This window comes from Indicator indicator, chromosome 28 (genome assembly GCF_027791375.1).
Source record: "Indicator indicator isolate 239-I01 chromosome 28, UM_Iind_1.1, whole genome shotgun sequence".
Taxonomy (NCBI): domain Eukaryota; kingdom Metazoa; phylum Chordata; class Aves; order Piciformes; family Indicatoridae; genus Indicator; species Indicator indicator.
In genome coordinates, this window is record NC_072037.1 from 8822282 (window position 1) to 8838664 (window position 16383).

Sequence of the window (16383 nt, forward strand, 5' to 3'; positions counted from 1 at the left end):
GGCACCCACTTGCCACAAAATGAAAGCCTAAAGCCACATGACTTAGTAGCAGTGTAATCATCAGGAGTGTTACTTTGTGTATGTAGAATTCACCTGCTTTAATAGGAGGATTACTGCTGATAAAATGCAATTGCACTGATGCTTTCTAGTCCATTGGATGACAGAGTAAAGCTCCTTTTCTACCCTGGCATAATCATGGCTGCTTTCTAAGAATCATTTCCACATGGGAAGAAATGCCATGGGGTTTACTTTTTTTTCCCCGCCCCCTCTTCTACTGTAAGACACTTGGTGGTCTAATTTAATGTTGGTTTCAATATATTATCAGGCTTTACAGCTGGTTTGCCTTTGCAGTATCCTGTATTACTATTTTTAAGGCAGGCTTTTCTAAAGAATCAAGGGAAAGTGGAGAAACAATAAGTACGTTAAAAGCAAGTACTGAACACAAATAAATCTACTAGGAATAATAAAAGCTACCTCCACAAAAAAATAAAGTGTTGGGGACCATATTTAATAATCTTTGTTCTCTAATAATTTTTTGCTACAGTGGAACAAAGTCTTTCGATGCAGGTTTGGCATTGCTGATACATTATTTCATTATAGTAATGCCATGTTTTCTGCAGCACTCGAATAGGTGACAGGTAATAGCAATAAGCATTCACTGCTTCTTTTACATTAAAGTAGTAAATCTTTGGCTAATGCAGACTGATACTGTCATTATTCTTAAAAAAAAAGAAAACTGGAATTAAAGAATCTCAATTATTAAGAAATAACTTTTTTTCCCCAGTACATTGCACCTGAGACTCCTTAAATGCATTTCTTCACTTTAGTGATTAAAACTATGTATTAGGGAGTGCTATAGAAATACAAACAGACCTCAAGTGCAGCTGTTGCATCCATCTGGAAGTTCATCCCAGCTGTGCAGTGTCTGCTTTGTATCTCTAAAGGATGTCTCTTCCCTCTGATGTGCTGCTGTATTGATTCCTGGCATCACCTAGTAAGGTAAGAGTGTAATGCAACTGCATTTAATCACAGTACCACTAGTGAACACTTAGAGTATCACTGGTGTAGCCTTAACAGCATATTTTTTCCCAGACAAGGAAAAAGATGTGTGTGACAGCACATTAGATTGTCTTAGGTTTTGAGTTTGAAGTGGATGCTTTAGTTTTCTCTGCCTAAGACATGAAAATGTCAGTAGTATTCTCATCCATTTCCTTGTGTCCTTGATGTGAAGCAAGTCAGGATCCATATCTTGGAAACACTCAACAGTGTGTGGAGGCAGCAAACTTTCAGAGTCTTCCATTTTCTTCCAAAAGCTATTTAATCTTTAATGAGAAGTGTTCATTTTTATAATAAATGCACCCAGTCTGCAGAGGCAGTGAACCCTTCTCAGAAAGGGGACTGATGTCTGTGGAGCCTACAGAGCATGATCTGTGTAAACAGATAGCACTTGTGGGACAGAAAATGGAAAGCCTGAACTAGCAGATGCTGTGTGTGAGAGCTGCTGTGATTGTTGTTGATGAACTGCAGGGGCTTTGATTGAACTTTTTCAAGAATCTGATTAACTATTTTGGTTTTGTTAAGTGAAAAGCAAGGCTATGAGGTACATTTTTAATTTAGCCTTGGATTCACCTAGAACTTGCTTGCCAACTCTTAGACACAAACTTGCTGTGTGTCTTTCACCCTTCCAGAGTGAATGCAATGGTAGGCCTCCAAGGTGCAGGCAAAGTTAGGCATGGTCATGCTTCTTATGGTAAGGTTAAATATCTATGGATCTATGGCCTTGAAGATGCAAAGTTAGACATATCATGCTCATGATAAGGTTAAAATCTAAGTGAGGAGATTTAACTATTTCTTTAACCAAGATACTGTTTCAGGTTTGGTTTTGGTTTGTTTTTTTTTTTTTTCTTTTTCTTCCTTAGATAGATGGAAATTCTAATTGCTTTCAGTGCTTTCTTCCAAAAGACAGGACAGCTGCTGCATTTTCAGAATGTATTTTGTATGATGTGAAGTTAGTTGTCTGCCAAAAACATGCTGATTACCAATCCTGATTTTTAATGTGATTGATTCTGCTCGTTGAAATGTGGACTCTTTATCGTGGTTGCTTTGGCTGCCTCAAAGCATTCTTGAAGTGTCGAATAAACTATATGTAAGAGCAATAATATTTCTAACATAACTTCAATAATGCCTTACTCTGCGAGGTTTAATATTCGTTTAATGCTTTTATCTTTGTGCAACTTCATTCTTTTTTTGAAAGGAGGGATGCTTGTGCTGTTGACATTTTTTATTTTGCCAGAAGGTGAAGAGGAGATGAATATTCAGGTTCTTCAAATGAAACTCACAAGTGGCCAGTGCAAAACAGAAGATGCTGATTGTTCACAAAACATGCAGTCAGACTATGAAACTCCTTCCTGTTGCATACTATGAGTGCTGGAAGCCTGTGTGTTAGCAAAAGTAATGGGATTAGTTCATAAAGGAAAATCCCTGAATGGTTGATAAGGCAGAGGCACTGCTCTGGCTTTGACTGTTTCCTAAATGAACTGTTTTGTTGAATGAGCACACAAATGTGTTTCATACCTGCTCACTCCAGTAACAATCACTTATCTGTTTCTTGGGAGGTCCATACGCTGTGGTGATAAATGGGTGGATAGATAGATTTGTCATGCAAAATAGTCTCTGCTTTTAACTATGTTAAGGGAGTCTTGCTTTGAGAATAGAGGCTCAGCTGAGGGAATAATTACAGCTTCAGAATCCAGAACATAATATTTTCTTTTATTATGTAAGCAGTTGTTGGCTGATACCAAAATTGCTTAATTTATACTTCTAGCAATGCCCTAAATCTTAAATATATCAAGTGAGCATTCTTGGAAATATTAATATTGCAGTTCTTACCCAATTTTACTCTGAACTTGACACCTACAAGTATAAAAATGCTGCAAATTTTGAAGCCTTTAATTAGCAGTTGCAAATTTGTTTGTCCCCTAGCAACTTCTATTTGCATAAAGATTAAGGCCAGTCAGAATGAAAGGGATAAAACATAGATGGAGGAAACATTAATAAATTAGTAATCATGTATAAAAGATAAGTAGCCTTAGATGTCATTTCTATAAGCTTTATTAAAACTGAAATTCTTTTTTTTAAAGATGCACTTAGTATTTTCTCCACAGTTGATCATTTCTAGAAAGAGATCTGTCATGAGCTACAGAATAAGAGAAATTAATGTATTGAGGTCAGACATTAGTATGTAAATTGAGCTTTGCTTTTATTCTGTATGGCAACAGAAGCATTACCTTATATTTGACCTTTCATTCATTTAGCCTGACTCAGCTGTGTCAGTCAAAACAATTAATTCTAAGGAGCAGCTTTAAAGTGTGGATTCAGCTTCCTTCTCCTCCCCTCTCGTGTTGGAAATCCCAAGAGAAAGGAGCTAATGGAGGGAACTTGTGCACACTTCTCTTCCTGGAGATTTGCTGCAGCATTTTGTGCTCTCTGATCCCTTCTCTACAGCCCTGCTGCAGGGTTCACAGACACTTCACAAGGTTTTCATGCAGACTACAGCCAAGGCTGAGAGCCCTGTGTGTTGTACCCACTCCTGAGGTGAAGTCCTGAACTTAAGGATATATAATATATTTCTTGAAGTGACCTTCTGGAGTAAGAAAGAACTGGATGGTACATAAGCACAGGAGTTTTTAGTGACACATTGAATCTGACAAAGTAGCACTACAAAAATGTGTAATTCTGTACTTTCTAACTGACTGGTTTATGGTAGAAATGGAGGTGAAAATCCCCCTTGTATTTCCATTGTTGCTGGACTTTGAGCTGTGTTTCTGTTGTTTGGAACTGTACTGGCAGTGCTTGCAGCAGCCCATGGTTTCCTGACCCCCGGAGAGTTATGTCATCAGGCTCACCCTTATGGTGTGGCAATGGCAGATGGCAGTGAAACACAGCAGAAAAGGCATCAGTGCGTTGCAAGTGAGTGTAATTTATCTAGTGCTAGGGCAAAAAAATCTGTTGTGCTCTGTTTCTTTGCAAAACTGTGCAGATCATGATAAACTTCTGTTTTTATAGACCCCAAGCCTGGCTGTAATATACCCAGCGAGGCAGTTTTTCTTAATTAGTTCTGTTGAGACCACGGTGAGATTGGGTGCATATAAGTGTGTTGAATAGATCTCCAGAAAATAAACTTTTATTGAAGTACTGATAGTGGTAGCAGTGGAAAATTGCACTTGACAATATAGTCAGTGTAAGTGCTTGCAGTTAAGGTGAGCATGCGAAAGAGCAATGCACCAATTCCATTTTACAGGACAAATTCTTGTGCAGGTTTGCTCCAGAAAGTCTTGGGTTTATTAAAAGCATGAAGTATACTTTGGATTAGCAAATTAGTTAAGATCTAGTGCATTAGAATCACAGAATGTTAGTGGTTGGAATGGATCTTGAAAGATCATGTAGTCCAACCCCACTGCCAGAGCAGGATCAGCTAGAGTAGGTCACACAGGAATGCATCCAGGTGGGTTTGGTATGTCTCCAGAGAAGGAGACTCCACAACCTCTCTGGGCAGCCTGCTCCAGGGCTCTGTCATCCTCAGAGTCATAAAATTTTTCTGGATGTTCACATGGATCCTCCTATGCTCCAGCTTGCACCTATTTCCCCTTGTCCTATCATCGGACATCACTGAGCAGAGCCTGGCTCCGTCCTCCCAGCACTGCCCTTCACATCTTTATAAACCTGAACAAGGTCTCCTCTCCTCCAACCTAAAGGAGCCCCAGCTCCCTCAGCCTTTCTTCACAAGGGAGATATTCCATTCTCTTCAGTGTCTTGGTGGCTCTGTGCTGGACTCTTTCCAGCAGTTCCCTGAGGTCCTTCTTGAACTGAGGGGCCCAGAACTGGATACAGTATTCCACAGAACTGGATACAGTATTCCAGATGTGGCCTCACCAGGGCAGAGTAGAGGGGCAGGAGTGCCTCTCTCGACCTGCTAACCACCCCCTTTCTAATCCACTTCACGATGCCACTGGCCGCCTTGGCCACAAGGGCACATTGCTGGCTCATGATCATTCTTCCGCCAGGTCCTTTTTCCCATAACTGCTCTCCAAAAGACAGCCCCCAGCCTGTCCTGCTTGATGGTGTTCTTTCCCAGAAAAAAGAATGAAACCTAAGAAAAAAAAAAATTTTTTTTTGGGGGGGGAGCAAAGGAACGAAAACAAACTTTAAAAAGCAATAACTTAAAAAAGCAAATTAAGTAGTATATTCTTTTTCTTTTTTCCCTACTTAATGGAAGTACAAGATTTGGCAGTAAGGATTAGAATTAAGTTTTCTTGTTCAGATTTATACATTTGGAAAGTCTATAAAATATTCATACTGAAAGGAATGAGACATGCAATTGCATGCAAAGGAAAAAGCTGGGTTTATTTTAAAAGTACTTTTCTAATATGAGCTGTGGTTTTTAAGAGCTGTTTCAGTAAAAGTTTAAAATGGGAAGCTGATTTTGAGTTTTTATCCATTGCCTCAGAGGAGCTGTAGGCCTTTCTCCATAGAAAGGAGGAGAAGAAGGAAATTCCAGGTGGAAATTTAGAGCTTAAGCTTTATTACATTCAACAGTATTTTTTTCTTTGACCACAACATGTTTGTTTTTTCTACAAGCACAATTTTCTATGACCCTAATAAAAATCAAACAGTCTTGTGTAATCATTTGACTGTTTCCATTTCCCCCTCAATTAGGGAGATACTTTTTCTGTGGCTCCCTGTAGTAACGTGTCCAGAGTGTTTGTCTACCACTATGATCTGCATGTTCTTTTCATGACCATTTCCCATTTCTCATGGGGAGGGGATTCTAAAATGAAAGGCCAAAAAAAGCCTCTTTTAAACTACTGTAGTTCCTCAGAAGTTCCAATGCCTAGTGCTTCAGCAGGAGACAGGTATGGATTTGTGGAGGAAGTACAGATTTTCAGATGGTGACTGTGCTGAAAGCTGTTGTTCCACAAGTCAGACTGCTGTTTCAGTGACACAAAGTGGATGGACACCACTCCAGCCTCAGCACAGGCACCAAAGAGCACTAGAGCTATAATTAATTCCTCTGAAGCTGATCCCTTTAACAGTTTTTCTGCAAAAAAACGAAATCTAATGAAATTTCCTCAGCTCTGCATGCATCTTTTAAAGTAAAGCTTTATTTTTTTTTTTTTAACTGACAACATTAATGATGAATGAATAATGTACAATCCAAACCACTCTTGAATTTAGAATAGGAAAGGGTTGGAGGCTTCCAGGCATCATTAAAACAAGAGTTATGTTAGGAACCACACAACCTTCTCTCCTACTGAGTACAAGGGCTCACATTTGGTCAAAGTCTGGTTCAACTGGCTGAAGATTGGAATTTTTCAATTAATGAAGAGGCTATTAAAGATTAAAAATAGAAGCCTACATGCTTCTTGTTTCTTGGCTGTACACACTCGCTCTTTTGGCAGCCAGAGGGTACTCAATGAGAGAGGGCTCTGAGGGGACCTTACAGCAGCCTTCCAGTACCTGAAGGGAACTTGCAGAAAGGCTGGAGAGGGAATTTTCTTAAGAATGTCTAGAGACAGGACAAGGGGGAATGGTTTTAAGCTGAGGCAGAGTAGGTTTAGACTGGATCTTAGAAAGAAGTTCTTCAGTACGAGGGTGGTGAGAGTCTGGATTAGGCTGCCCAGAGAGGTTGTGGATGCCCCTCCCTGGGGATGTTCAAGACCAGCTTGGATGAGGCCTTGAGCAGCTGAGTCTAGCTGAGAGGTGTCCCTGCCCGTGGCAGGGAGGTTGGAGCAGATAATCTGTCAAGTCCCTTCCAACCTAAGCCATTCTGCGATTCTATGATTCCGTGATGGCAGTGAAGCCACCACAATCTCACATAAAGAGAATAGAAATAATAATCCATTGCTTACAGCTTTATGTAACCAGTGACAAAAATAACATTATATTTCTACTTTGCTATCAAGAGCGAAGAGAAACGCTCAAAATTTTGTACTTTTCAGTGTTTTCTATCCCCAAAGTGATCACATTTATAGATGGTCAACATCAGTGAAATCCAAGTGTGGATACAAAAGAAGTACCATTATTTTAATTTTCTGATGGTAGTCTAAGAAGATGACTTGTGGTCACAGCATGACAGCCCCATCCAAGCAGCACTGGTTTGGCAGGTACAAGTGTTGAAACACCCGAAGAGACTGAACACTGATGTGTTCTACAAAGACTTGTTGCAATGTCTGTGGATGTTCAAAGTTCATCTAAATGAACCTGGAGCTGGCATTTGGTGCAGGGAGAGGCTTCCAGCCTGCACTGAGCGGTCGCATCTGTGGTTACAGTTTGGGCAGCTGCTGCCATGGATGGTGAGCTGCTGCCATTTGAAGGTAACATCTGGAGGTGTGAATGAATCCAGAGCCCAAATTTGAGCAGGGTTGTAAACCTGGCCCCAAAAATGTCTTTGGAAATGGGATACTGCTGTTTCATTCATACTAACGAAAACGGGGGTTTGGTGATTCTTACTTATTTAAACCTGCAAGAGCCCTTTGTCTCACAGTCACCATACATTTATTTCCAACATACCTCTCACTGTAAGTTAAAAGTATAACTTTGAAGTATTCTGTACTAAAAGGGGACACAGTGTGGCAATGGATTAATGTCTTTCAGGGAGATTTAGTAGAAAAGAGAGTACAAATTCATTATGGATGAATGACTGCAGGATGGCTGCAAGAGGGCTAAGGAAATTGCTGCCTTTTGCAATCCGAGTCAGAGGGTAGAGATTTACTGTAGATTTGACTTAATAACTTTTACTGTGCTGTGGGTGAGTAATAAGCATGTTGATTGTTATCATAAGCTGGAACAGAACTTTCTGAAGGGCACTAAATCTGCTCAGGAACACAAAAGATCAATGTAGTAAAAGCACTAATTTTTTTTAGTGCCTAGTGTAAATTATTTTTGATGATAGGTACTTAGAAAAACGACTGGAAAGAAAATGAAAACCTGCATATGCTTAGTGGGTGCCAAATAATTACCATCAGCTATCAGAATTTCTGAATTTAGGAGAATAGCAATCTTTAATTTTTATCTAGGTATGTCAAAAAGAGGGAAAAAACCCTACAAGTCTGTCATGCTGAATAAACATGTAGCATTTGTTTTGGAACATCATTATCTCGATCAGCTTTATTCAGGGAATTTGGCAACAACAATGAAGATGAAATAATGTATTTTGACAGTGTGCACAGAGGATTTGAAGAAAAAAATAATGGGATTGCCCAGAAATTGTCTTCTGAGTAGTGCCAGTATGCATTTATTGTGAACTGCATTGCTTCAGAATATATTGCTAGAATTTCTTCTTGGCAGATTTATCTTGCTGTACTTTTTGTGCCTTATTTACAGGGAAGGTAAAAGCTTCTTAATCATTATAGGAAGATAAGTTTAAATATCATTAGGTAATTTCAACCTCTAAGTATTTCCCTTTAAATATTCAATGAAACTTGGTTTACCTCTGTTCAATGTTGATAATATCAGCATGCAGTTACTGTGTGATGTCTCCTTGTCAGTGGGGAAGAAGTCAGCTTTGCACCTTTTGTGGAGCTGTAAAAGACGTTTTGAAAGGAGTATGAATATTCTACAGCATCACAATGGATCTACATGGAGATATAAGTAAAATACACCCTAAGAAAGACAACATATTGCATCTTGCAAGAATAAGGTTAACATGATGCCATTATCTTATGTGCTGCAGGTGTCAGTCTTTGGAGCATGTGTCAGAAGCAAATGAAGAGCTGTTGGATGCCTGTCCAGCCAAGCAAGCAGAGAATGATGCTGGCAGAAGCCCAGAGGCTGGTCTCCCCTCCCTGTGTCTCAAACAAGTGTTTCCCAAGTATGCCAAGCAGTTCAACTACCTGCGACTGGTGGACAGAGTGGCTGCACTCTTTATCCGATTTCTTGGTGTGAAAGGGACAACGAAGTTGGGGCCAACAGGTTTCCGAACGTTTATAAGGTCAGTGAGGTGAAGCATTCTTTAGGAGTTGTTTAAAGCAGCAACTTGGAAACTCCTGATCCATGGGGTAGCACTGTTGTCCTTATACTTACCTTGGGTTCTGTTGAGTAAAAGTATTCTGTGGAGTACTGTGTGCGGTGTTGGGCTCCCCAGTTCAAGACAGACAGGGATCTGCTGGAGAGAGTCTGATGGAGAGCTACGAGGATGACTGAAGGACTGGAACAGCTCTCCTATGAAGGAAGACTGAAAGAACTTGGGGCTGTTTAGTCTGGAGAAGAGAAGGCTGAGAGGGGAACTTATCAATGTCTACAGATATCTGAGGGGTGGGTGTCAGGATGAAGGTTCAAGTCTCTTTTGGGTGGTGCCCAGTGACAGGACAAGGAACAATGGGTATGAGCTAGAACACAGGAGGCTGCACCTCAGCATGAGGAGACACTTCTTTACAGTGAGGGTGACAGAGCACTGGAGGTGGCTCCGGAGAGGTTGTGGAGCCTCCTTCCCTGGAGACTTTCAAAACCTGCCTGGATGTGTTTATGTGTGGCCTGCCCTAGGTGATCCTGCTCTGGCAGGGGAATTGGACTTGATGGTCTCTGGCAGTCCCTTCCAACCCCTAACATTCTGTTATTCTGTGATTCTGTGAAAAGCAGCCCCTAACACTGATGCACTTTCAGACTGTAGGTATAGTAATGCCTTTTAAAGATTTTTTTCCCTGTAATTTTCATTGAACCATTGCATATTTTACATAAAATAAGTAATTTTTATCATTCCAAGCTGACAAAATACATGACCTATGAAACTGTGTCTAGTAGGAACCAAGGTCTTTATACCACAGCTGGTCAGTGATATTTTGGGAGATACTATTTACAGTCTTACTCAACATGTCATGTTCCTAGTAAATCTTAGAAATGCCATTGTGAGAAAGTGACAACCGAAACTGACTGACTCGACCTGATTCTGCTGGCTGTGGGGCACAACCAGCCACCCCAGGCCATGGGGAAGGGTTGCCAAATGCCAGCTGCTGATACATTGTGCACTGAGGATTTGCATTGTGAAATTGCAACTTGTGATGGCAAGGAACTCAATTTATTTTTCCCATACTTTTCATTTGTGAGGATTTTTCCATTGTTTTTTAATGGATGTATCTGTTCTAGTTGGGGTACAAATATCTCATTTTCTGTCTTTCATTGACAATGACAAAAGAAATAAGCAGCAGCAGCAGCAGCAGCAGATGTACTCTTAAAATACAGATCCTGTTTCTATGCAGATGCATTTAGCATTCAGGAATGAATATAAACAATTTGATTTTTACAAATTACAATACATAGAAAATGACTGAAGGCATCTGCTCTGTCCACAGAGCAGTACAGGATAGTTTCCAGTTCTGTATTTTCTATTGTCTCGTCCAGCCTTATTTGGCGCTAGTCAGAGGAACACAGAGTAAAGCAAGATTTTCTTTTAGGAATATTAAAGCAAACTGCCATATCTCAGTGAAATAGTGTTTGCAGTTTCCTAATGCATCTTAAATTAAGCTTTTTAATGTTGGCAAACAGTTTGGTTTGGTTATTACTTCCCCCCCTAGAGAATCTATGTATATGGCCCTTTCCTGAAATGCTGTCATTATTTCTCACTTCAGAAACAAGGTCCTGTCCCCGAGATGTGTGCAGTGTCACTTCTCAAGAATAAACAGTACACAGGTGTGACTCTGTGTGGACATGTGGTTGGAGACACCATCCACTCAAATTTTAGCTAATCAGAATCTGTTCCTCTTCAATAGTTTTTTCGTTCAGAAATGTAACTAAAAGAGGAATGCTGGACATGATGGTAGCTCTTGTTTGGATGCTGCCTAAGATTGTTTGGGGACTATCTAGGCCAGACCTCAGCCCTCTGTTTCAAAGGAGCTCTGCTTAGGCTGCTGAAGAGCAAGATTCTTTTGAATTATCTGGGTTGGTTTCGTTTGGTTTTTCTGTTTTCTGGCTAGAAGTTTTGGCCAGCTCTTTGGCATGTGCACTCGTTCCAGCCAGGCTGCCAGGCATCTGGAAATCCTGGACTGATGGCTAATTCTCACATATCGATCAGTGCTACACTGCAGGCTCAGGCCACACAAGTGTCACATCTCCTACATGTGCTTATCACTAAATGCCTGAGATGCTTCCAGAGATGCTGTTGTTTTCCAGGCAGTGTTCTGTAACTCAGAGGGTAAATCTGTTCAGTGTTCAGACATGAAGAAGTAATTCTGTGCCTGAAAGCTTTCCTCCAACCCTTTTCAAACAGGGTCAGACAGTAAACAAAAGAGTATTTCTCTGTGTAAGCTCTATGTGCAGATAGCCTGAGCAGATTTGTTTGGTTTCACAGTGTCCCAATTAATTCCATTCTCTTACAGCCTCAGAAAGAGAACTATAGGAATAGCCTGGGAGAAAGCTGGATATAATGGCCAAATCATATTTTTAATTAAAAGAGTCAGGGTTTGGTTTGTCAGTTTGGGTTTTTTCCCCTGCTTTGTTGCAAATCCAGACTAAAACTGTTAATCTGCAATCTGACCTGCTGCCTTTTTGTGGCTGGAGATTGCTGTGAGCTGGCATGTGCAAATTGGATTTAGGGTCATGCCTCTAGCTGGGCCATTTCTCATGCCTGGAGCCTCTGCTGGCAGAAACAATGCCAATGTGGCCTGAACAGCCAGCAGAACTGTGTGCATACAAGAGATGTTCTGCACATGAAAAATACAAGGCCTTTACCATTTCAGATCTGAACATTGCTGAACACTGGCTTGTTTGCTACCTGCTGTATGTGTTTTATTACACCAAACATCTTACAGTGGCTGTGTACATATGATATTGGTAATTGTTTCTCCCAGTGTTCTCTCAGTTGCCCTTACAGAATTTTTCCTAACTTTGAAGTTTGGATGTAATCAGAATCTCTTCCTTGTTTTGTCTGGTTTTAACAGAAACTGCAAACTGAGTAACAGCAATTTTTCAATGGCTGCTGTAGATATCTTATACATTGATATCACAAGAAGGTGGAACAGCATGACAATTGACCACAAAGAATCAGGTAATACCGTTTTGTATTTGAAGTCTCTGGAAGCTGGGGACATTTGTATTTGACGTCTGTGGAAGCTGGGGACTTTTAGTTTGGTTTTTTTTTTACAACTTTGGTAGCTTAAGCACACCTCACTCAAAAAGAGAACAAGGCATGTACAGCTGAGGTGTTAAGTTTACAGCAAGTTCTTTAGGTTAGTTCTCTGATAATTTCCCTTTGTCTACAGAATAGATCATTCTTAGTTTTCAATCTATTTATTGGAACAAGTCTTCTGCAAGCCCCATTTTACCCTTGCAGTGTAATTTTGCATTTGTAAGACTTGTGGCTGTTTGCAGAGAAGCATTTAAATGCATTCCCAGTGGAACGTTGAGTTTAATTACAGAGTAAGGAGGTATGTCCAGCTTACACAGTCCAGCAAAACCCAGCCCAACCAAAAGTTATACAGGAACTAGAAATAAATATGCTTAATATCTCTTTTTGATTTCTATTCCCCCAAAAGGTTACTTAGGGGACAAAAGAAAACACCCACCCTGTATTACTTTTCCTTTCCCAGAGAGTCTTCCCTCACCCCCCACTCTCTTCTTGTATTTTCATTGTCTTTGTGAGGAGTGAGGGAGGGACATTCGCTTTCAGCACAAACATGCACAGTGTTCAGCCATCAAATCAGCTTAGTGCTTTTTGTAGTTTTTGCTACAAATATCCCTTGCTGTTAATTTTTTGCTCATATAGGAGCTAGGTCAAACATCCAACCTAGCTTTCAGTAGTGAATTGCCTCCCCATCTGCTTTGGCCACGTTTTTAGGTCTGAGCCAGTAATCTAGCAAACAGCAGAGTTCAGAGATTATTTCCTCGTTATATTAATGGCCTAAATTACACCATTTAATGTATTACTTAATTTCTAAAGTTGCTATTAACTTTCTGTATGAAATTGAGTCCATAAATTTGGCAACTTTTCCACAGGTTTTGTTGAATAATTTCAATTGTGCTAATATTCCAATCTCAACAAAAAAACTCAGATGTTCTTGGCACCAGCTTTAAAAGCATGGAAACAGCAGCTGGAAGATTCTGGAAGGTTTTATGCTACTGCTCCTTGTGGCCATTGAGGAGGATAATTAAGATTCCATTTAAATTGGTGTAAAATAAAGAAATCCACCTTGATGCTGCTGGTATAAACCAATGTGCTGGTCACAGAGCTGCAAGTGAAGTGAGCATCTTCTCAAATACTGGTTCAAAACATATTTTTCTATAGGAAGCTGAACATGGACATCAATTTATGTACTCCTGCAACTTTTTAATAAATGCTAAAATAGCAAAAGAATCAAAAATCTCCAAGGAGATGAATATTTTAGTCTTCCCACCCCCCTAAAATGCATCCATACTTCCCACCTACATTAACACAGAGAATCAGTGATGCACATAATAACTTGAGAGTGTGGCCAGCTATGACAGCAGTAAAATTATTTTTATCTAACCTTTTTTGAATCTTTGTACCTGCTTCAGAAATGTTAATGGAGCTGATATTTGTATAAAATAGAGAAGCATTATTTTGTGTTGCCTGAATGTAGATATCCAATAATATCCTGTGGAGTCTGTTTATAAACTCAGATAAGGCAAAAGGAGAATAAGTAAAATAGGCTGTTCACATGGATAATGGGAAAAATAAATCCAGACCTAAGATTAGGAAGGAGAAAATGAAGGTGTAGTCCAGAGGAGATAGTGTGGTTTATTATGTATGAACTTCTGTAGGACTTTAGGTAAGTCATCTCTGATTCACAGCTAGGTAAAACTTGAGTATTTGCATTTAGCCTTTCAGTTTGGGTATAAGTAATTTTTGTGGTTAGCTGATAGAATAACACTAGAAGAAATAATAGAAATGCAAGTGAGTCTTCAGGTTTTCAGAACTGAAGAGATTTGTTGACAGACTCAGTGAACCAGATGTTTTCTAGCTGTTAAAACACAACACGCTCAACCACTGCTGATCGCTTTGTGTTTGGCCCACAACCAGCAGCTTCTGACTTTTTTTCATTAAATGCTTCACATGAGTGTCACTTATGGGGGAGGAAGTGTGTATGCCACCGAAGGTTCTTTCCCTGCCTGCAGCTCACCGTGACTGATAAAACAATTTACTGAGCTGGCAGCTGCTGCTTTCAGATAACTCAACAACTCCTTTGCAAGCTACTTTACAGCCAAGATCGTAAGCAACCCAGCTGCAGTCCTAGATGAGAGAAATTATACTTGGGAATGTAATTGTAATATTTTGAAAAGGTGCCTTTCCTGCAGCATCAATAAAGTTAAAAACCCCAAACCTTTCAATATCTCATCCCAAAATAATCTTCTTAAGTATATGTTCAAACTGGGAGAGCCAGTTAAAGCACAAAGCAGCTATAACTGTTCCTTGTTGCTGGCGTTCTGCAAAGCCAATTGTGGCCTGGCTTCTTAATTAAGAATTAAAGTAGGTATTACTGCAAGGTTTTAAATACAATAATTAGTTTTAAATACAATAATTAGTGTTAATATGCAGCCCCTCTTTCTCTTGGCTGTGATAATGTGTTATTAGTAAGGTGTGATCAAACAATACCTGAAGAGTCTATACTGCAGTGTGTGGCTTCTGCAGGGGACTTTTGTTCAGGGGACTGCTTTTATTATAGCAGAGAGCATTTTTGGCACTGCACCTACACACTTCAGCTGTTTTTTCATTTGTAGAATAGAATAGGATCATAGAATTGTTTTGCTTGGAAGAGACCTTTAAGATTATCAAATTTATAATTGTAAAGTTACTACAGACTACAGTTGTGGAGTTACTGGATTTGGGAGGAAAAATGGCCTCTTCACCTTCAAAGGCTCAGGGTTCATACCCAGTGCAGAAGGAAAGTAACACTTCAAATAAACTGACTTCTGCTAGAAGGTGATGCTTGGTAATGGGGTTACCTTTACAGTGCCACAGACTGAAATGACACAGTGTTTCAGTGGTTCTACATTTGAACTTGTGTTGTAGGTCCATCTCTGAAAATACAAGGTTTAAGTGACCCAGTTCGGGTGCTGATATAAACTTGTTTTTCTCTCCAGGTTGATTGTTTTCCTTGCAGCTCAGTATATTACTGTGTGTCTGATTTGGTTTTTCAATTTGATATTTGAGGCAGCAGAAATCAAGGCTGATACTCCATCAATTTAATGGTACAATATTTTACAGTCAGTTGTTGCTGTACCAGTTCACCTCTGGATGCCAGGCTGCTGGTAAGGCTGATGACCAGAAATAGCCTCAGTGACAGAGAGCATCACCCAGCCTGGGCTTGCCCTGTACTGAAACACTAAGTGAGTTCCTGTGCGTTACACACAAAAACCCCTTGTCTTTTGGTCTTTGAAGGACAGATAATTTCTTTTCTTGGTGAGTAATCTAGATGGCTGCTGTTGGAATTAAAAGATGTTAACTAACACGGGTGTATGTGTCCCCACTCAGCACACACGTTTAGCCTTGCTGCCTAAAGAACCAAGAGATAGCTTTATGCTTCAAGAATGTGGTTTGGCAGAGAACACTGTGCTATGATTCTCCTCTAAGCACCTTTTCCTTGCAGGAATGTGTTTGCAAGCCTTTGTGGAAGCTTTCTTCTGCCTGGCTCAGAAAAAATTCAAGTCTCTCCTACTTCATGAGCAAGTGGCATCGCTGATCGATCTTTGTGAGTATCACCTGGCAGCCCTGGATGAGAAGCGCCTGGGCTGTGGCCGTGGGATGGTGGAGCACCGAAGGGCAGTAGTTCCTTGTCAGACAGAGGGACTTCACCTCACACCAGCTGCCCATGCACCCCTCCCAAATCGCATGGCCACAGCCAGTAAATTAGCAGATTATAGAAGTCATCGCTATTAACGGTGCTAACTCACCAGCACAGAACTGAGAGTTCATCTCCAGGTGTGTAGATGTGTTGCAGGAGGAGAGACAGACTCTTGAATCCCTTCCCCTCAAAGTCCCAATTATTTATTTCAGCTTTTTTGAATTTGTGCTCTTCTGAAAGGCTCCTGCATGCTCCTGTTCTCTGGTAATGATCCTGGCAATGGCTATTTATTTACCTCTGTGTTGGACCTGCAGTACACCTCCTGTGACAAACTCTGCTTTCATCCCCAGTGGATAGAAAACCACCTATGAAGACCAGGACCAAAATACAGTGGGATGATAATCAGCATCATGGGATTGGTTGTGCTGATGGAGATGCACACTCAAATCAAGGGAATTATGTTGTTTATGCACTGGACGTATCATGGAAACCAAGGAAGGAGCTGCAGGCTCAAATACCAGCTGTGGACTCCAGAAAACTGAGACCTGGGATTATGTTTGTGGTCAGACTTCAGGCTTTGACCCTCTTTGGG

General features: G+C 40.4%; 1 protein-coding gene across 1 annotated transcript in view; it reads left to right on the forward strand.

The window, feature by feature from the left end:
* TTLL11 (tubulin tyrosine ligase like 11) overlaps window positions 1-15886 on the forward strand; it is a 48498-nt gene extending 32612 nt beyond the window's left edge. The window contains exons 7-9 of the mRNA XM_054393240.1: window positions 8732-8989; window positions 11931-12037; window positions 15597-15886. Of these exons, the coding sequence (XP_054249215.1) occupies window positions 8732-8989; window positions 11931-12037; window positions 15597-15886 (655 nt within the window). The remainder of the gene's footprint in view (window positions 1-8731; window positions 8990-11930; window positions 12038-15596) is intronic.
* Window positions 15887-16383: the final 497 nt, after the last annotated feature.